This window comes from Antechinus flavipes, chromosome 4 (assembly GCF_016432865.1).
Source record: "Antechinus flavipes isolate AdamAnt ecotype Samford, QLD, Australia chromosome 4, AdamAnt_v2, whole genome shotgun sequence".
Classification (NCBI taxonomy): Eukaryota; Metazoa; Chordata; class Mammalia; order Dasyuromorphia; family Dasyuridae; genus Antechinus; species Antechinus flavipes.
The window spans coordinates 33,151,119-33,171,478 of record NC_067401.1 but is presented as its reverse complement, the minus strand read 5'-3'; the positions used below and the strand labels follow the sequence as shown (position 1 = coordinate 33,171,478).

Genomic DNA, 20,360 nt, shown 5'->3' with positions numbered 1-20,360 from the left:
TGCAGGAATAAAAGCACAATATGACAGGGAGAAACATTTCAGTTCTCAAGATGACATTTCCTCGGGGTTTAGTCTTATTGATTCGTGGAAATTCCATTTTCTTTAAAGGGATCTTTTCACTGGGAGGATAAAATAGTCCCCAACCTAAGTCACATAATTACCTTCTGAATAATGCTTCCTAGGCAGGATAAAACCAAGTGGCACAAATGCCTAAATACAGCTTTTCTCTCCAGTGTCTTTCTCCAGAAAACAAGATGGAAGGAATGTTGCCTGTTGTCATTGACTAAAATGTCTCCTATGTTCCAAGCACCGTGCTAGGCACTTTACAGTTATTAGCTGCCTTGCTCTGCACAGTAACCATGTGAAAGGTAAGCTTGGAAAGGAAGGCTGAAGCCAGATTTTGGAGGGCATTAAGAGCCAGACAGGAGGCTGTATAAGCTAGGGTAGGCCATTGGAGCTCTTTGAGTAGGGGAAAGACAGGAGTCAGATCTATTTGTTAGGAATAACAGCGTCTTCAGGGAGGGGAGATTGAGCAGAGGTGAGTAAGAGACTTAGGTGAGTCCAGTGAGAGGTAATGAAGGCTTGAATGGCAATGGTGGCTCAGTCTGTACAGAGAAAGGGATGGAGTTGAGGAAGATAGAGGCAAAATTGACAAGATTTAACCACTAGATTGAGGGAGAGAGGACTCAGAGATGATATGAAAGTTTTGAATCTGGATGATGAGGATGAGAAATAGACAATTTTAGTAAAGGGGAAATTTTAGGAGACAGATAATTTCTGTTGTGGACATGTTGAGGTGGACATGCTCAGGGGACATTCATTTAGAGATTGAGATTAAATAGCTGGTGATAAAAGTGACGAATTCAGGAGACAGATCAAGGCTGGATGTACACATTAGGAAGCCATCTGCAGAGAGGCAGCTGACATTGCCTAGCACAGAGTAGGGGCTTACTAAACATTAGTTGACTGGCTGACTAGCTGATGAGAATTCCAAAGAGGGAATAGACAGAAAAGAAGGTACCTGGGATTATGATCACACAGAAGTCAGCATAATTCATTAAAGGGGACAGAAAGAGCATTCAAAGAGGTAGGAGGAGAGCTAGCTGGGAATAGTGTCATAGAAACCTCAGGAAGGACAGTGTAAGAGAAAAGGGGATCAGATTCTAGAGAAAGAATTAGGACTGAGAAAAGGCAATTGGGCATTTGGTAAACTTGGAGAGAGCAGTTGGGTGACAAGGTTGGAAGCCACGTTAGGAGGAGCTGAGAAGTGACAAAGTAGAGAAACCAATATGGACGCTGCTTTGTCCAGGAATATGGTTATGAAAGGAGGAGATATATAGAATGATAACTTGAGAGGGGATGGTACACTCAAATGAAAGATTTTATTTTTGGAGGATGGGAAAGATTTATAAGCAGAAGGGAAGAAGCCAATAGGTAAGGAAACTTTTTTAAAATTAGGAAAGAGGAGGATCGTGTAATGGAATTTATAAGGGTATAAAGACCCTTAAAAGTTAACTGATCTGTTTTCACATTTATATCTATAGCTTATATAGCTATATGTCATATTTATATCTATATAATACAGCTATAGTTCACATTCATATCTACTTTCACATTGCAGATGAGGAAACTGAGACCAAGAAGGGTTAAGCAGTTCGTTGAACATCATAAAATAGAGCTGGTTGTTGAACCTAGGTCCTCTCATGCCAAACTCAGCATTCTTTGCTCATAAATAAGCATCTGAAACATCTGAGGTTCATGCTCTCTATGTGAGCATAAAACTTGCTTTTTTTTTTTATTAGAAAAAAGTATAAAGCGTATCTGTAATTAAGCATTATCTTTCCAAGAAGACCCCTTGGGTGTCTATACACTTGTTCCAACAGTGTTACCATGGCTTAGAACACATTTAGAATTCCTCTTTGGGAATTGTCCCCTGGGCCAGTTTCCAAACCAAAGGCAGTCTTGTGATGTTAGGGTCACAGCTAATTTGTGATTTCCCACTTCATTTCTCCAGACCTGCCTCCAAGTGACTTCTAGAGATTCTTAAAAATCTGATCCAGTCAGTAAATAATCAGAGATTTACTGTCCTTGAGAATAACTATTTAAATGTGGCTTGGATTCTAGAGGCAATTCCTAGGAAAGAGTTCCCAATGTTTCTTTGAATGTTATCCCAATACTGCAACATATCTAACATATATAGGACTGCTTGCCATCTGGGGGAGGGGGTGGAGGGAGAGAGGGGAAAAATTGGAACAGAAGTGAGTGCAAGGAATAATGCTGTAAAAAATTACCCTGGCATGGGTTCTGTCAATATAAAGTTATTATAAAATTAAAAAAAAAAGAATGTCATCCCAAGGAGTTAAGTAATTGTGGGACCTTTCCGAGTAACTACTTGGAAGTGGGACATTGGCTCATTTGGGTTGGGGGCATTTAGTTGATGAGCAAAGGTGTGAAATCACCAGAGCATTGAATTTAAGAAACAGAGGACTAAGATTCAAATTCCAACTCAACTTAACTCATTTTAAGGCCTTGAGACAACTAGTCTCTTTCTATGGGTCTCAGTTTCTTCATCTGTAAAATGAGTTTGGATTTGATGATCTTTTATGCTCCTCCCAGCTCTAATGTGTGACCTTCCATCTGAACTCTTTATTCATTCTGGATCCCATGAGAAAGCTCTTATGCTTTCTTGTTCCAAGAATCCCTGCCTCTAATGCTCACCACCTGTGGGACCTTCAGAACTTGTTCCACTCCCCCTGGGACTTGGTCTCTTCATCCATAAAATGGAGGGAGAATTTGTTCCAAATGTCTTCTGAGATCCCTTCAAGCTGTATCAGAGGCAGTAATTGAGTTCAACCCCTCTCTCACGGGAGAAAGGGAAAGGAGGAACAAGGAACTGGGGAAGGAATAATGGGAGAAGGGCAGTGACTACCCCAGAACATAAATCCTTTGCCAAACTGAGGCAAAAATGCTGGACTTGCAAATCCTGCTTCAGACCCTGTGGACCTCTGGGCAAGCTGTAGAGCCTCTCTCTGCCTCAGTTTCCTCATCTTTGAAATGGGGATGATAACAGCATCTACTTCACCAGGTCTTTGTGAAGCTCAAACTTTGCAAAGCTTAACATGCTCTATAAATGTTAGCTATTATTATCCTTCCCAGTCTCTTTTCCAGTGTTGCTGGGCGTGAGCCCTAGCCTTTTCACTCTTCACTAAATCATAGGAGGGCTGAATGGGAGACAGTGATCAACTTGGCCTTCTTCCCATTCCCCTTTCCTCCCCCTCCTTTTCCTTCTAACAAGTCTTGGACACTCTCAAAAGAGAACTGTCATCTTGGACCTTAGGCCCGGGCTCTCCTCCCAGAATAATTCTGGGAAACCCTCGGAGACATTACAAATCAAAGCCCTGAGATTTATAGCATGAAACAATTTCCCAGCCTGGATTTGTGGAAGCAGGGGTGGGGGGGAAACAGCAAAGTAAACATCTCTTGGCTGAGAATTTACTAAGGCTTCTAAACTTGGGGATTCTGGGCTTGTTTTTAAAATATACTTTGCTATTTCAATATAATTGATTTGTTTTATAATCCTATGTGTTTTATTTTATGCATTTAAAAACATTCTTCTGAGAAGCAATCCATAGGTTTCACCCAATTTCCAAAAGGGTCCTTGGGACAAAAAGACTTAAGGACCCTTCATCTCGAAAAAAGAATTCCCTTTAAGAGTCTGTCCTTTTTTAAACAGTTACCTGCAAAGATTGTACTTCTGTGGATCTGGACACCTTCACCCCCAGCAAGCCCCAGGTCATGGGTCTGAATTTTTGTATGTGCTCCTCTAGTTGTTTTCTTGGGGATCTTCATCTGACTTTTCTATTTTGTTCTACTGTAGATCTATCATGGCCCCTGTATCCACCATTCCCAAATATCTGTAGCTCATTTCCAACTTCACAGATGAGGAAACTGAGGCTCATAGAAATAATATAGATAATACAGGTCGTAACAGTCAAAGCCAGGATTTGAGACCAGGTCTCTGATGCATGAGAAAACTGGATTATTAGTATGGATATGAAAACCTTAATCTAGAGCAAAGATTCTCAGCCTCTTCTGTGAGTGTGTTTATTTTTTTTTGAAATATTTCAGCATAGCTAGTTTTCTTTGTAATCCTATATATTTTATTTTACGCATTTAAAACATTCTTCTGAGAATAACTCCATAGGTTTCATCCGACTTCCAGAGAGATAGATCCACCAAAAAAGTTGAGAATCTAGGAGAACCCTGGGTATTTTTCCTTGATTGGGATGGCCCCAAGGGCCACAATTCAGCACCTGTGGCTCCTTCCAGCCACAGATCATTTGCAAGACTCACAAACCCACAATCCTTTCAATTTCTCCTAGACTGAAGGAAAAATTATGTTCCAGTTCATGGAGGCACCTCCCATAACCAATGGGTTTACCCAAAAGAATCTTTAATGGATTCTGTGCTCAAATAATATCTGTTACAACAAAAATATACAGAATGTACACAATACAAAAATATTTAGAAACAAACATTGCAGCTCGGGCTACTTCTCAACTACCAACTTTCTCTAGCCCTTGGAGGAGAAGGGAATCATCTGTTGGGCACTTTTATTTAAGGCAGAAATGTTATCGATGCTCTAGTTACCATGGGAAGTAGCATTGATGATATCCAAAATAGGAAAAATCCACAGGCCCCAGGAATCAATATTATTTGCAAATTAAGTTGGGAGCTGAAAGGAAACTGTATTGGGTTGGGTGAGTGATGACTTTCATTTGTCTCTAGATATTAACAGTTGTTATGGGAAGCCAGCTGCAGGTCCTCACCTCAGCAGCAGAAGTGCCCTCAGCTGGTGGAGGCTTTGCCGACATTGTAGAAGAGCCTCATTAAGGAGTTTTCCTTATTTAAAATCTCAAATGATTAATGGCATATAAAACACATTTCTCCTTTGAAGGATCTTTCCCCCCTCCTCCAAGTGCTGTGATTACCTAGTTAGTATAGTAATCTCACTGCCATTTCTGTATTTTCCATCCTTTGGATTCAAATTAGACAAAACTCTAATAAATCACCAGCCCATCTCCCCCCAGGCCTTGTTCTAGTCTAGACTGAAGATGTAAACCAGTTTCAGTACTTCCCCACCCAATTTCCCCATTCCAAGCTCCTGGTTTCAATGTCAGACTAGCTGGAGTAACTGTACTAGGAAAGGAAAGGAAGAGAGAAAAAATTAAGACATGAATTGTTGAAGGGAGTCGAGGAATGGGGTGACTTTTAGGGGTACCCTGGTGACGGGAGGAAAAAGGTGGGAGGTGCAAACCCATCTTCCTGTGACCCCGAACTAAGAGTGGTTGGTGTTTTTGTGATCCTGGGACCACCAATTACCCCCTTCATTTGTGCAGAAATTCCCACGGCTGCCCAGTTCAGTGAGTTTGCCGTGCTCAGTGGAGATCTGAGAAGACAGGATGGGGGGTTAGACTTCTGCCCATTCGTGACTCCACTTCCAAGTGTCATTATTTAATGGTTCATTAAAAGGGCAACTTGGTAGGGGATCGATGTTATGTGAGAGTACCCCTCTCTAGAAAGCAAGGAGCAGCCATTGTAGGCACCAGAGAGGACGAGGAGGGTGGAATTGGACATTGTGAGGAAGGTAATAACGGAGTCACCGGCCCATATTTCCTCATTCCTGGAAGAGCAGAGGTGACACATTGGTGTGGGGGATTGTTCCACACTCTGGTCCCCATTACAGAATGAACCCAGGGCTAAAGTTTAGAGCAAAGTGGGCCAGCCTCCAAGAGCTTCTGAGCCTCTCATCACCATCTCTTCACTAAGGAAGTCAAGTGGGCAGATTTCTCCCCTCCTACCCATGGCTTCAGGGGTTGGGAACTTGCAGGATTGACTAAGCATAGAACCCCCTAATGCAGAGAAAATTCTGACAAAACCCATCTAGTGGCTCCATCTGCTCCTGGCCCTCGACTTGAGAAAGCCTTACTTTAGGGGGAATGGAGGATGAGACAGAACAGAGACTCAGAAGCCCCTCCTTCCCTTTCCAATCATTCTCCTTAGCAATAAGAAGCTGCTACTGAGCCACCCAGCCCAATCCCAAACCACCATTACCTGGTAACCCAAGTACCTATTTCCCAAAAGGGGAGAGCATCAGCTGGGGAAAAACCAAAGTACCCCTGGTGAATGAGGTAGGGGGCTGTGTTCATATACTCAGCTGCCCAGCAAAAAGATCTGGAAGCCCAGTCTCTGGTTGCTGCAAAAAGGCAAGTGGGTAGCACTCAGTTTGTCCTTGGCACAGCTCAGGTGATACTTCGGTGGGGGGTCTGGAGCGTACTAGAGTTGCTCTGGTTATTGGGACTCGAGAGTGGAAAGGCTGGTGGAGAACCGCACTTTGGTCCTGGACAGAAGCTACCTAGGAAGGGGGTAGGGATACCCTCTGGAAGCAGTCCTAGAGGAACAGACTACAGATTTTTTCCCCAGGAAAAGCACTAACTTGAGTTCCTGGATGCCCACCTTAAACCCACTATCATAGGGAAGAACTTAGATGTTTTTTCAAAGAGTCCAACTCCAGCTAACAGGTAATTGCTACTCTGCCATCTTCCAGGGATTCTGTTGGGACATATGACCAACCGAAAGCTTCTCCCTAGACCCAGCTGCCTGACATTCTGAAGCAGCAAATCGCTTGACTCCTCAGGTTCGGGCTGTTCTGAAGCTATCTTGCCTGTCTGGCCAACTCCAACAAATGGAACAGTCAATATGAAATGATATAGCATGTCTATCCTTTTAGAATAGGGCCTATCTGTCTAGGTAGATGGAGAAGTGACTTCCTCCCTTATTTTGGCCACGTTTTCTCCTCTGCAAGATGACCAAGTTGGACCAAATAACCTCTAGGTCTTCCTAGGTCTAATCCTCTATGAGTCTACTATGAGATGCTAACATGTCTCACTGCAGCATTCAACAGATATCCAGAACTCCTTTCTACCTTACCCTCTTGTAGCAGTCTCTTATCTCCTAATTCCCTTCATAGGGAGTCTTAGTTTCCTAAGACCACTGCATACTTCCAAGTATTCTTGAGGGGACACTTCCTCCCCCGTACTCTAATTAAGCACGACTTTGTGAGGAGATGCTATGGCCAACCTGGTAACATGTCCCTCCAAATGGGTGTGGACCCATTCTCAGCTGGAACCATGCTTAAAATCTTCTTGGTGGATGTTCCATTTTTTTTTTTTAAACAATTCAAACAGGAAATTTTTCCTGGTCTCAATCTTAAATTCCCCTCCTTATAACTTCCCTCATTGTCCCTAGCCTGCCTTTGGGATTCAAATGGAGTGTAATGGACCCCCTCCAGGTGACAACCCTTCAAATACATGGAGAGAGTTATGACGTCCTTCTCATTTTTACCCTCTCCAGGCTAAACACCCCCAATTCCTTCAGTTTTGTTTTGTTATTTCAGTCATGTCCAACTCTTTGTGAGCCTATCAGGGATTTTTTGGGCAAGGGTGATGAAGCGGGTTGTCATTTCCTTCTTCAGTTCATTTTAACAGATAAGGAAACTGGGGAAAACAGGATGAAGTGATTTGCCCGGGGTCACACTGCCAAGTGTTTGAGGCTGGATTTGAACTCAAGATTTCCCGACTCCAGGGCTAGTGCACTATAGCACAGACTCTTACCATTTTGGATGCTCTTCATCTTGGAGCGTCCCTTTCCCCTCCACTCTTCCCACAGTTCAGAGGATTCCCAGTGAAGGCTGGGGAGTCATTGTTTCTGCTCTGATTCACTTATCTAGCATGATCACCAGAGGGGAGGGAGATGAATGCAATGGGGAGGTCCCTAAAGGAATGTTGAAGCTTTGTTTAAAAGGATAAGCCCAACAGTTATCACCTACTCTCTGACCCCGATAGGCAACATCTCACACAAACTCTTGTGTTCATAGATGGAGTGGGGGGTATAAAGTGGTGGTGGAGGTGCACAGGAGGTTTTTTTAAGGAAAAGACCCTAGCAATAAGGGTTAGGTGAGAAGGGAGCCAGGACCTCATGGCCAAATGTCAAAGAGGGAAACCAAGCAAATAAACTCAAGGATTAGGGGGTGGAGTGTGACCAGAGCAGAGTATAAGATTGTGTCTTGGAAGGATTGGTACCAAGCAGCATCCAAGGTACCCTGAATTTACTTCCTAGTCTAGGTTTATCTTGGGACAGGAACAGGCTCATCAGTGGGGGAAGGGAAGGCTGAGCTGACACTCCAACTCATCCTGGGCTAGGTCTCTCTCCTTCCTCCCTTCTCCTGAATTGAAACTTTGGAGGAAAATAACACCCACATCATCTCATAAGAGGCTACCCTCCCACTTTGACTGTTGAATCTCACCTTTGCCAATTATACCCACAAGATTATAGGAGCATAGAATTAGAGCTAGAAGGGACCTTGAAATCCACGGAGTCCAATGCCCTCATTTTACAGGACAGAAAACTGAGGACCAAGGAAAATAAATGCTCAGGGTCACACAATATATATGCAAGGCAGAGTTAGAATCCAGGTCTTCCTGACTGCAAGTCCACTGTAGGAAGGCGGAAGACCTCTCATACTGACTCTTCTTTCGCCTCTGGTCCAGCTGCTTTACAGAGGAAATGTCCTTCTCTTGCTGTCCCCTCCAGGTTTTAGCAGCACTAGGCACTGAGCCAGCTATGTCATTTCAAGAGCTAGACTCCTGCTCATCATTCCTGGTCCCACTTTGGTGGAGAGGGGGGCATTGCTCAGTTTTAAGTTAGGGAGGGCGTGAATTAACCTGGAACAAGCCCAGGCCACCCGGTAGCACCCAGAATGCCCACCCCCAGGCTTGTTCTGGAAAGACCTAACTTTCTTCATAATGGCCTTTGAGTGAATGTCTTCGGCTAGCCATCTCATTTCTTCCTTCCCTCTCTAAACCAAGCTGTCAATGAAAAATAAATGGAAAGTAAAATGCTCCAGAATTTGATCTCCATCAGCTTCTCTGCCTCCACCTAAGGGGGCTCTTCACGGAGGAGGGGGCAGCCGGAGGTCCAATAAGCCGTAGGCAAAGACATTCCAGAAGACTGCAAACAACACAAAGACTGCATACATGGCCACGAAGATCCACCACAGGGACTGGTCCTGGAGCCTCTGCTCATAGTTCCTCAGGACCACCACTCCCAGCGTGATGCCCACCGCCACACCGCCCAGGTGCGCCACGAAGCTAGGATGTGGGCACGGGGGGTATGCCGATGGGTGGAAGCGCAGCCAGACGGCCCTGCCAAACTCCATGCTCACTGCAAAGGGGAGAGACAGAGAAGGGGCCAGGTGGGTCACGGGACAGGGAAAGGTCGTGGAAGAAAAAAGCTGCAAGGGACCCCAAATCTACCTCGCTCATTTTGCAAGTCTGGAAACTGAGGAAATATAAGTGACTTGACCAACATCATGGTAATCAGAATTGTAGAATTAAAGTTGGAAGGGATCCCTAGAGGTCCCATTTTGCAGATACAAAAACTGAGGCAAAGACAAGGTCACACAACCGGTCTTAGGCAGGTTCTTTTGTCTCCAAATTCATCCCATTCCCACTGGTCAGGAGAACTGGACCCTAGATCTCATACCTCTGAGGCTAGATTATTCAATGGGCCATCATGATGAGTATTTTCATCTACCTAGTTCTCAGTTTTCCCATCTCTGAAATGAACATTTATTTCCTAATTTGTAACCTTTATTTCTGACACTTTTGACTTAGAAAAAATCCTTTTGATGTGTAAAATGTTGGGGATGATGGTTTATTTATTTAATCTATGCTTCCTTTCCATTGTGCTCAAAGTTGCACAGAGACCCAGGCCAGTAAGGAATTTAGTTTGGAGGGGTCAAATACAAGCAGCAGCTATACTTCCTTCCTCATGCAGCCTGAACCAGACTAAAATCTAATTGGGAAAGATTTAGCAAAATAATAAAAAATAATAAAACACAGATAACATTAAATTTTAAAATGAATATACAATATACAGCCCATAGGGATCCTTATGTATAGATTAATGGCCCCTGTTTCTGTTCCAGCTTGAGACTACTGCTCTCACGGATTTCTCAATTTGTCCCTTATCCTGTAACTCTGGCTATTACCCCTAGATGGCAAAACAACAACAATAAATTTCAGCCGTGTTCTGCCCAAGCTGCCCATTTCTCAGCGTACTCTGGGAAATCAGAGTTTTCCTTTCTCTCAAGGGAAAAAGGAAAGGCATCATGCATAAACTTTTATTATTATTTTTTTAATCTGGTGCCCTTAGGGAAACAGATTTCTTATCTAGCTATAGATGTGCAAACTGGTCCCAGCTCTCTAGTTTTCCACAAGACTCTGGAGTCTCAGCCCTGAGCTAGCACTTCTACCCATATTTCATTAAAAGCTAGATAGTGGTACAGTGGATAGAGCACCAGCCCTGAAATCAGGAGGACCTGGGTTTAAATCCAGTCTCCAAACACTTAATACTTACTACTAGCTGTGTGATCCTGGGCAAGTCACTTAAAACTAATTGCCTTGCAAAAAACAAAAATGTTTTGTGGGTAGTTTTTTATTTGGGGAAGAACTTAGAAGACATCTCCTCCAACTCTCCTCATTATACATATAGGGAAACTGAGGCTAAAAGAAGACCAAATTTTGTTTTCTTATTTTTTTCCCCTTTTTGATCTGATTTTCCTTGTGCAACATGATAATTGTAGAGACATGTATGGAAGAATTGCATATTTTAACAAGCATGGATTGCTAGGGGAGGAAGTGAGGGAAAGGAAGGGAGAAAAAAACTGAAACACAAAGTTTTGCAGGGGTGAATGTTGAAAACTATCTATGCATATGTTTTGAAAATAAAAAAGTTTTATTTAAAAAAATAAATAAGAGAAGGCCCAAAACATTGATTAATCATGAATAGTTCTTAGAATCACAGAATCACTGATTTTAGGGCTTAGGGACACTGAAAAGTTTAAGTGACCTGTGCAGGCTCATTGGGCAAGTCACCCTGTGTCAGAAGCAGTGCTTGAATGTAGGTCTTTCTGAAGCCATACTTAGGAGATCATAGGTTTGATCCCTAGCTCACCCCACCCCCAAAAGTCATGTCCAGTGCTTAGAACACAGTACAATGCACAGATAAATGCTTCTTAAATTAATTTCTGTGCAGACTTGAGTAAGTATTCCAATTTAATTCCTAAGATAGATTGGAAGTTTGCTTCAGGAGGTGAAGGTTGAGCCTTCTTGTTGACCTTCTTCCTTATCCTGATTTCCCTTTCAATCAAGCAAAATGAGGCTGTCCCCAAACACTGTCAGTCCCTATTCAATCAATCCAGAATGGACTGCTATAATCGTGTCCCTTTCCCTGCCTCCCTATATAGGAGATAGTGGGAAATCACTGGAAAATCACATGATTTGGAATCAGAAGAGAACTGAATTTGAATCCCACCTCTGAGGATTATTAAATATATAACCCCAAACAAATCATTTTATACCTCAATTTCCTTATCTGTAAAATGGGGATTAAAAATCTGAGTCCTTTATCTACCTCACAGAGTTGCTCAACTGAGGTATTGGGTATAAAACATTTTGCACGCTTTAAGGGATGAGGCAAATGGACACTTACTACAAATTAAGGCCACGGCCATCCTCAGAAGCTTGAACTGACACTCCATTCCTGACCAGTTCTGGAGGCAAAAGGAAAGAAACAGAAATTAATTCTGTACCAAGAACCTTACCTTAAGAACTGAGCTGCTTATAGCATAGGAATATGATGGCATACTCTTGTGCTATAAGAAATGGTAAAGGAGATGGATTCAGAAAAACCTGAGAAGATCTGTATCAACATATGCAGAATGAAGGGAGCAGGAGAATAATTTATATGATTACATATTATTTTAAAAATTAATCATTGAGATTTAAAAGACTCTAACCTGTAATTTCAGAGGACCATCTGGTGAAACAGGTTATCCACCTTCTTACCGAGAGGTGACGGACTAAACACACAGGAAGAGACAAACTTTTTGAACATGATGAAATTTGTTTTAATTAATTATGTGTATTTGTTACAGGAATTTTGTTTTTCTATTTTTGTTTTCAATAACAGGAGTATGAGAGATGAAGTGAATCTTTGTTCATGGAAAACAATTAAAAAGAATTAAACTAGATAAGTGAATCCGATCACATATTTAAAAAAGAAAAGCAAGGTGTCTATAGTAGAGACCTACAGTTTCATGTTATAATCCTCTCTCCTTCTATTATGCATATCCTAATGCCCATATTATTTGGTATTTGTTAAGAATAAAAAATCTTTTAAAAGAACTGAGCTATAAAGCCAGTTCCTGCAAAGCAGATAAATGCTTTCTACCCAAGAGGACGGAAATCAGTGTTATTTCTTTTCGAAGTTAATTCTCTATTAGTTGTAAGCTCCTACAGAGGAGGGATTATTTCATTCTTTGTCTTTCTATCCCAGCATCTAGTACAGTGAATGGTGCTTAATAAGTGCTTATTGATTGATTTAACATAAGAATTCCAGCACAGTTTTGTAAAGTAACTGCTATCTTACTCCAACATCCTCCTTCTCCAAGTGCATTTCAGGATTCACTTTTTGGAAACCCGAATTGCTTGAAAGCTTTTCAGTGGCACATCAATGGCATAAAGCATGGAGGGATTGTTTGCTGCCTGCCTCAAAAGCAGATCAGTGGTTATTTTCAAGTTCCCTTTTGGGGGAGAATGAGTTAAATCAAGGCATTTCCCACAAGGAGCCCAGTTCAGCGACAAGTATCTGTGCCAGGGAACACACAATGAATTCTACTGTGTAAAAGGGTTGCTCTCTAGTGAACAGCCTGTGAAGGGCAAATTGGTAAAAAGAGAAATCTTTAGGCGTCTCCTTGTACCTCCCCTTTCCCATTATTTGTCACTGACCAGCAAACCGTTCTTTTCAAAATGTGAGATGTAAGACACACAGATTCTCTTTAGAATACGAAATCTAATCCCGAAATAGGGATGCAGTAACTTCTAAGAAGCAGATGGCTGGGGAGTGTCATTGGCTGCTTTGGGTCCCAAAGGAAAATCTCATGAGAGATCAGCAACAACAATAAAAAAAAGAGTAAGGTTTTTCTCACTGGCTTTGATCAACACAATTCTATTTCTGTCGATTTTCTAAGGGTGTAACTTCTAGTCTGTCCTAGGTTGGGTACCCATTAACATAAAAACTAAAAGGGAATTGAAGGACTGAGCTAGTCCAACTCCTTTCTGGAATCCTTTCTGAGGTTTCCCCAACAGGTGACCATCAAGCCTCTGTGGAAACACTCAGTGATGGAGACCTCACTCCTTCAAAACTTCAGCCTACTGAGTTGTTGGGAAGCTACATTTGTTACTAAATCCTTTCCTCATATAAAGATGAGCTATGCCTTCCTGTTACTTTGTATAACCAAGGCATTTCACAGTTAGAAAGGACCTCCGAGACCATTTAGTACAATTTCAAACTGAAAAAGAATCCTCTCTCCAGTGGACTTGACAAGTGGTCATTCAATCTGTGCTCAAAAACCTCTGATGAGGGGAAGCTCACCTTCCAAGGCAGCCTACTCCACTTTTAGATTGCTTTAATGGTTAGAAAGTTTCTCCTGATGTCCTAACATGATCTCCCTGCAATTTCCACCCAGTCCTTCTGGATGGAAGCAGAACAAGACCAGTACTTTCACATGACGGCCCTTCAAATAGTTTGAAGAAAACTATCGAATGTCATTCAATCCAAACACTTTGGAGAAGCACAGGTTAGGCCAGACAAAATTCATTTCCCCATTTTAGAGGAAAAAGCAGATGGAGCAAGGAAATGCTTTCAGCAAGGTGTTTGGCAATGGTTCTTCTTTAAGAGGGAGAAAAATTATCTTGATGCTGATTCAGCTAGATATCCAGACTAGTTGAATCCAAAGAGAAGTCAACTATTAATGGATTGAAAGCAACCTGGAGGAAGTTCTCTAGTGCGGTGGCCAGAGGTCAGTCCATGACCCTGTGCTATTTGATACTTATGACTTTGATACAATGACTTAGATATGATATAGACAATAATCTTAGTAGACTCAATGCGAGTCAACGGCACAACACATCGGTCAAAAAGTTAATATTCTGCTAGATTATGTTAAGAAAGGCATAACATCTAGAAGAAGATTCAGAACTCAGGCTAGTCAGACCACATTGGGGGGAAATGTTGTATAGACAACATACTTGGAAGATTTATACATAACACAACATTGGGAAGGATACCTGGCTAACAAGGAAAGATTCTTGCCAGGATCTCTCAGGCAAGATCCAAAAAGATCTCAACATGTGAAAATGATGGACTAACCCTATTATGGTGAAGTTCAATAGAGAGGGTACTTGAGTTAAAAGTGCAGGATAGGAAAGACATTACTAAATGACAAATGTGAAAAAGATCTGGATGTCGTAGTAGAGCTATCTGAGTTGATAGCACGCTATGGCAGTCAACCAACTCACACTCTCCATGGTAATGTAAGAGAGGCATAGCATCCAGAAGGAGGTACCTGATAGTGCCTTTGACTCTGGTCAAACACACTCACTCTCTCTCTCTCTCTCTCTCTCTCTCTCTCTCTCTCTCTCTCTCTCTCTTTCTTTCTTTCTCTCTCTCTCTCTCTCTCTCTCTCTCCCCCTCTTTCTCTCCCCCTCTCTATCTCACTCACTCTACTTATCTATCTAACTATCCATCGATCTCTCCCTCCCCGCCTCTGTCTCTGTCTCTGGGCAGAAATATTGTCAGCATCATATTTCTAGCAAAGACATAGATGAAATAGAAGCTCATCCATCAAAGGACAATCAAGATGGAGAGGGTCTTGAAAACAATCCAAGATGAGGACAGTTTGAAGAAACTTGGGTTGATTAACAATAAGAAGATTTAGAGGAGACATGATACTCATTTTCTAATGTGTGATAGGTTGTCCTATGGAAGAGCGATGATGTTTGTTCTGCTTGGTACCAAGGACAGATCTAGGAGAAAGAGAAGTTGTAGAGAGGCACACTTGAGCTCGATATAAGGAAGCTTCCAAAGAATTAGAACCATCCCCAAGTGAAATGGGAGAGTTGCCTCTGGATTTAGTGAATTCCTCTTCACTGAAGCTCTTTGAGTGTGGAGACAATCACAGATGGTATCAAAAGGATCCCTGGATGGAATAATGGGAAGTAGTGGGAAGCAGAAAGAGCTGATGTCAAATCTTGTCTCGAGACCCTATCCGTGCTGTTTGGCCCTAACCAAGCCACTTAGCCTTTATTTATATCAGTTGTCTCATCTGTGAAATAAGTATAATAATAGTGTCTCTCTCAGGATTGTTATGAGAATCAAATGCAATAATATTTAGAAAGCTTTTTTCAAACTTTAAAATGTTGATAAACACTAGCTATTATTAAAGTGTCGGCTAATTGCTCACATATCACCTCAAAGGTCCATCCCTCCTCTTAGATTCTACAAGTCTGTTAAGTGTTTACTATGAGTAAGAAACTGAACCAGCTCTTAGGACCAACAAGCATGAAAAAACATAGTGCTCAGTCTCAAGGAACTTAAAATCTAATAAAGGGTCCATAACATGTGCATAAATGAGCATGCCACAGGTTGTTAAGTCATTTCAATCATGTCTGACTTTTCATGACTCCATTTGGGGTTTTCTTGACAAGATACTGAAATTATTTGCAATTTCTTGCTCCAGCTCATTTTGCAGCAGGCTTAAGTGACTTGCCAGCATCACAGAGCTCGTTAGTGTTTGAGGATGGATTTGGATTCGGGTTTTCCTGATTCCAGGGCCAGAGCTCTATCCACTGTGACAGCAGCCGCTCATAAAGAGTGAGATAAACAAAAAGAAGAGATTCCCAAAGAAGACAAAAGAATATGAGTGGACAGAACACTTTAACTGCAGAAATAAGGGAAGTTTTCATGGAAGAAGTGAACCCTGAAGTGAAGGTGAAGAGAAAGATTTTAATTGGCAAGGATGTGGAGGGAGGGAGTTTTTTCCAGCATGGAGAAATGACTCTGAGAACATCAAGAGGCAATGCAGAGCTAGCACAAAACCAGAAGAAAAAAGAGCTAGTTACCCCATTTGAATGTGTAAAGGTGAGCAGAGTGAAACACAGCTAGGACAAGAAGGACAGAAGCCTTCTGTGTAATGAAATTATCAGCCAGACAAGTCAAGAATTCATCAGATATTCTAATTTAGAAGACTCCTATTTCTGCTATATCCCACCTGGTCCCAACTGCTTTCCAATAACTTTTCCCCTAAGATGCTTGAATCTTCATATACAGGTATAAGATCTGTGTGCCCTACATAAGATGTGTATCCACATGGGTTATCTAAAGGTATAGCCAAGGCTAATGGATAGCAAAGAGAAGTCACAAAAGTTATACAAATTAGAATATACTAAAAATATACAAGAGTAAATGATCTTATTTTAGCTGGGAGAGACATGAGATCTTCTCTCAGAACCAAGAAAGGGTCTGGTCTCTTGAAGAGCTACATGTTGTAGTCTCTAGGGAGGAAGGCTAGAAATCAGAAATGTGTTCATAAGCCAGTTTCCCCTAAGTGTCTGCTGCTTCTTTCTGAACCTGTGTCTCTGTCCACAAGTCTCTGGAACCACATGTATCTGTTTCTCAAGCAGCTTTGGTCCCAGTTTCAACCCTCAAATAGGTATGAAATATGTGACCTCACTAGTCTCCCCTATATAAGGTGTAGGACTATAGGTACTATTTATAGGAGTGACATCTCATTTCACAGTGGTAGCTCTTCACAAAATACTCCAAGACTGGAAGTTTGGCACACATACACATACTCTCTCTCTCTCTCTCTCTCTCTCTCTCTGCCTCTCTGTCTCTGTCTCTCTCTCTCTCTTTCTCTCTCTCTCCTCTCTTTTTCCTCTCTCTCTCTGTCTGTCTGTCTCTGTTTTTCTCTCTTTCTCTTTCTCTCTTTCTCTTTCTTTCTCCCTCCCTCCCTCTCCCTTCCTCCTCCATCTCTCTTTCTTTTTTCTCTCTCTCTATCTCTGTATGTCTCTCATGTGCACATGCATATGTGTTGCACAATATACATGTGTACACATCTATAAAGAGATGTGTTTGTGTCTTTATGTTCACACACATATGTATGTTACATACATGATGATCCCGGGATCTCCTTTGGTCCTAGGACTGTATCATCTATTTGATCCACTAAAACAGAATTTTAGGATTGGAAGAGATTGTAGGAGTCCTGGTGAGGTTCAAAACCCTCATTTTCACAGGTGAGGGAGTGGGGCTCAGAGACAGGGACACAGTGAGTTAATGGCAGCACCAGGGCCAGGACCAGCTTCCAGCTTCCAGTCCCTCCCTCCACTTTCTCCAATGTATGTTGTGATCTGTGAGCAAAAATAACTCATCATCCTGGCCTTTTTCTCTTTGGCTCTGGTTTCTCTCTCCCCACCCCCATTTCAACCCCAAAGCAAATATTTTATAGGCCATCAGCTAATCCCAATAGCAGTCAGGGGGTGAAAGTATAATGTCACCCTTTTTCTTCCAGCTGTCTCATTTTCTAGGACCATTATTTTCACCAATAAAATTAGCACAGCGAAACAACATGTGAGGGAAAAAAAATCACACTCATACTCTGAATGCTACCTCTATAAATGTTCAAAAAGCCTTGGGGCCCTTGAGAAAAAATTTTTTTAAAACCCTTTGAAACCTTTTAATTCAATTCTCTCTTAGGTTCCAGTCAAGCGAGAAAGTAACTACCACTGTGTCAACTTTGCTTCTACAACATTCTTGACAGATGGTTGTGCAAATTTTTGCTTGAATACTTCCATGGATATGGAGCTCACTACACTGTACGCCAGCCCATCTCACTACCAGACGATTGCACAACAATGGATTCATTAATCATGAACACGGACATTACTGTCACCCGACCATCAAGATCTCAGCTACATAGACCCAAATGGAAATTTATATTCCAAGGCAAGTTGGCATTCTAATTTTAAATGGTTTCCTGTTACATTTACAAGAATATCTCATCTTGAGAAATTCTAGAGAATGAATAAAAATCCAAACTTACTAACACAAATTAAGGTGAAATTATTTGTATTATAAAAAGACTTTTTATATTTAAAAAAAAAAGGATTCAGAGCTTTGCTATTTAATAGGTGGCACAGAGGCCAGAGCACCAGGCCTGACATCAGGAAGACTCATCTTCCTGAGTTCAAATCTGACCTCAAGCCCTTATTAGCTGTGTGACCCAGGCCAAGGCCCTAAACTTTGTTTGCCTCAGTTTCCATATATGTCAAATGCCCTGGAGATGGAAATAGGAAACGACTCTGCTATCTCTGCCAAGAGAACACCAAAAGGAGTCATGAAGAGTCAGACACGACTGAAAAATGTTTGAACAAACAATGTGACATTGGGAAATCCACAGAAGTTTTGTGGGTTTCAGTTTCCTCCTTTGTAAAATGTGAGAGTTGTTCTAGATGGCCTTTGACGTTTCCTTAAACTCTAGAACTTATGAATCACCTCTTAATTTCTTTTAGGCCATAAATTTCTATATTCTTTTTTGATTCAATTTTAAAGCACAAGTTCACAGAATTTAGATTCATAGTTGAACAAGACCATTCAGGTTTCTCATTTAACAAATAACAGAACTGAGGCTCAGAGAAGTTGAATGAATTGTTCTAGATTACGCAGGTAGCAAATGCCATGATTTCAAATCAAGTGTTTCTTCCAGTTTATAACAATTCAGACAACATATAATTTTTATTACATCTATTACATTAAATAAATGTGTATATGTGCATATATATAACGTCAAATATATACATATATATGACATAAATGGCTAAGAATTGAACTTAATATGTGACAGAAAAAATAATCTGTTTTTCATTTTTCAATGGTGTCTGACTCTGTGACTCCATTTGGATTTTCTTGGCAAAGATACTGCAGTGATTTGCCATTTCCTTCTCCAGCTCATTTGACAGATGAGGAACCTGAGACAAACAGTGTGAAGTGACCTGCCCAGGTTCACACAAACAGTAAGTGTCTGAGGTTATATTTGAACTCATGAAGATGAGTCTTCTTGATTCCAACCTGGCACTCTATCCACAATGGCGCCACCTAGCTGTCTAAAGAATAATTAGGGAACCGATCAATCATGTTTCTGTTTTCCTCTTTGATTGTTTTGAAGCTAATTCTTTATTTTAAATAAAGAACCCAGTACATTGACCTTTGGGAAACGAAATAATTCCTGAATCTGACTTCCTGGTATAAATTTCCAAGGCTTCTAGAATTCAAATCTATTTACAACGACCTTAGGAAAATGTTTTATCTTGCTGGGCTTCTATCTTTTCATCTGAAAAGTGACAGAGCTGGCCGGGATGGCTCAGGTCTTATATAGCTCTAAAGTTGGATATTCTACAATAAATAAACACATTCATTTCAAGACAGGGTAAGAGACCCTCTTACTTAAACAATCAGCCTTGGGAACAGAAATGTAAACACAATTATGATGTTTCTCTTAAGTGTGATCAGTAAAATTTTCCAATTGTTCTTCCCTGTGCGACTACCAGTTGGAGTTTGTAAAGATTACACATTAAAAAAAAAAAATATTCACACAAGATGAACTGAAAACAAATTCTCAGTTGCTTGGGTTGAAAATGACTCAATGTCTAGCTCCCTGCTCAACAGAGAGCTAACGTGGGCATAGGAAAAAGCAAAAGTGGCTGCCAACAAGGAGAAAACCAACTAGCTGGGTCAGGAAATGAGTTGTTTTGTCTCAGCAGGGCACAGACAACTTTCTGAGAGGGCCAACCCCCAGTGTCTTACAATGGGGAGGAGCAGAATGAGCTTAGGGAAATCTCTTGGCTTCGATGGGTGCCTCTGCCAGACCTCACTGGATGGAGCTATTCAGCTCATTAGCCCAAGAAGACCAGAAGGCAGAGAGCCTCCGCTTCCCTCCCTTCTCTCTCCAGGGAATACTCCTGCAAGCTGGTGGCTGGGAGCTCTTAGAGATTCACCAGGCTCAGCTGGTGTCCCTCCGATAGCTCTCCCTGAATCACAGTTTCCCAGTGGGGGATGGGTGTCGGGAATGGGCGGGGAGAGAGGGAAGGGCCGGCTTCCTCTGACTTGTTTGTTTTTAATTATCCATGTGTCTTTTTATTCTCTGGTCTTTCATTCCCACACGCATGCTCACAGGCTCCCCACAGGATGTAGGCATTTCCTTTGATTACTGAAAGGAATGTGTGTGGTTTGGGGAAGGAAAGATGGGTCTAGGGAAGGAGGAGGAAGAGGAACAGGAGGAGGAGGAGGAAGAGAAGGAAGAAAAGAAGGAGGAAGAGGAGGAGGAGGCAAATTCTGAT

At 41.7% G+C, this 20,360-nt stretch overlaps 1 protein-coding gene across 1 annotated transcript in view; it reads right to left on the bottom strand.

Moving 5' to 3' along the window:
- Window positions 1-4,436: 4,436 nt before the first annotated feature.
- RHBDL3 (rhomboid like 3) overlaps window positions 4,437-20,360 on the bottom strand; it is a 68,573-nt gene continuing 52,649 nt past the window's right edge. The window contains exons 8-9 of the mRNA XM_051992389.1: window positions 11,614-11,674; window positions 4,437-9,282 (exon numbers count right to left, since the gene is read on the bottom strand). Of these exons, the coding sequence (XP_051848349.1) occupies window positions 9,011-9,282; window positions 11,614-11,674 (333 nt within the window). The 3' untranslated portion in view covers window positions 4,437-9,010. The remainder of the gene's footprint in view (window positions 9,283-11,613; window positions 11,675-20,360) is intronic.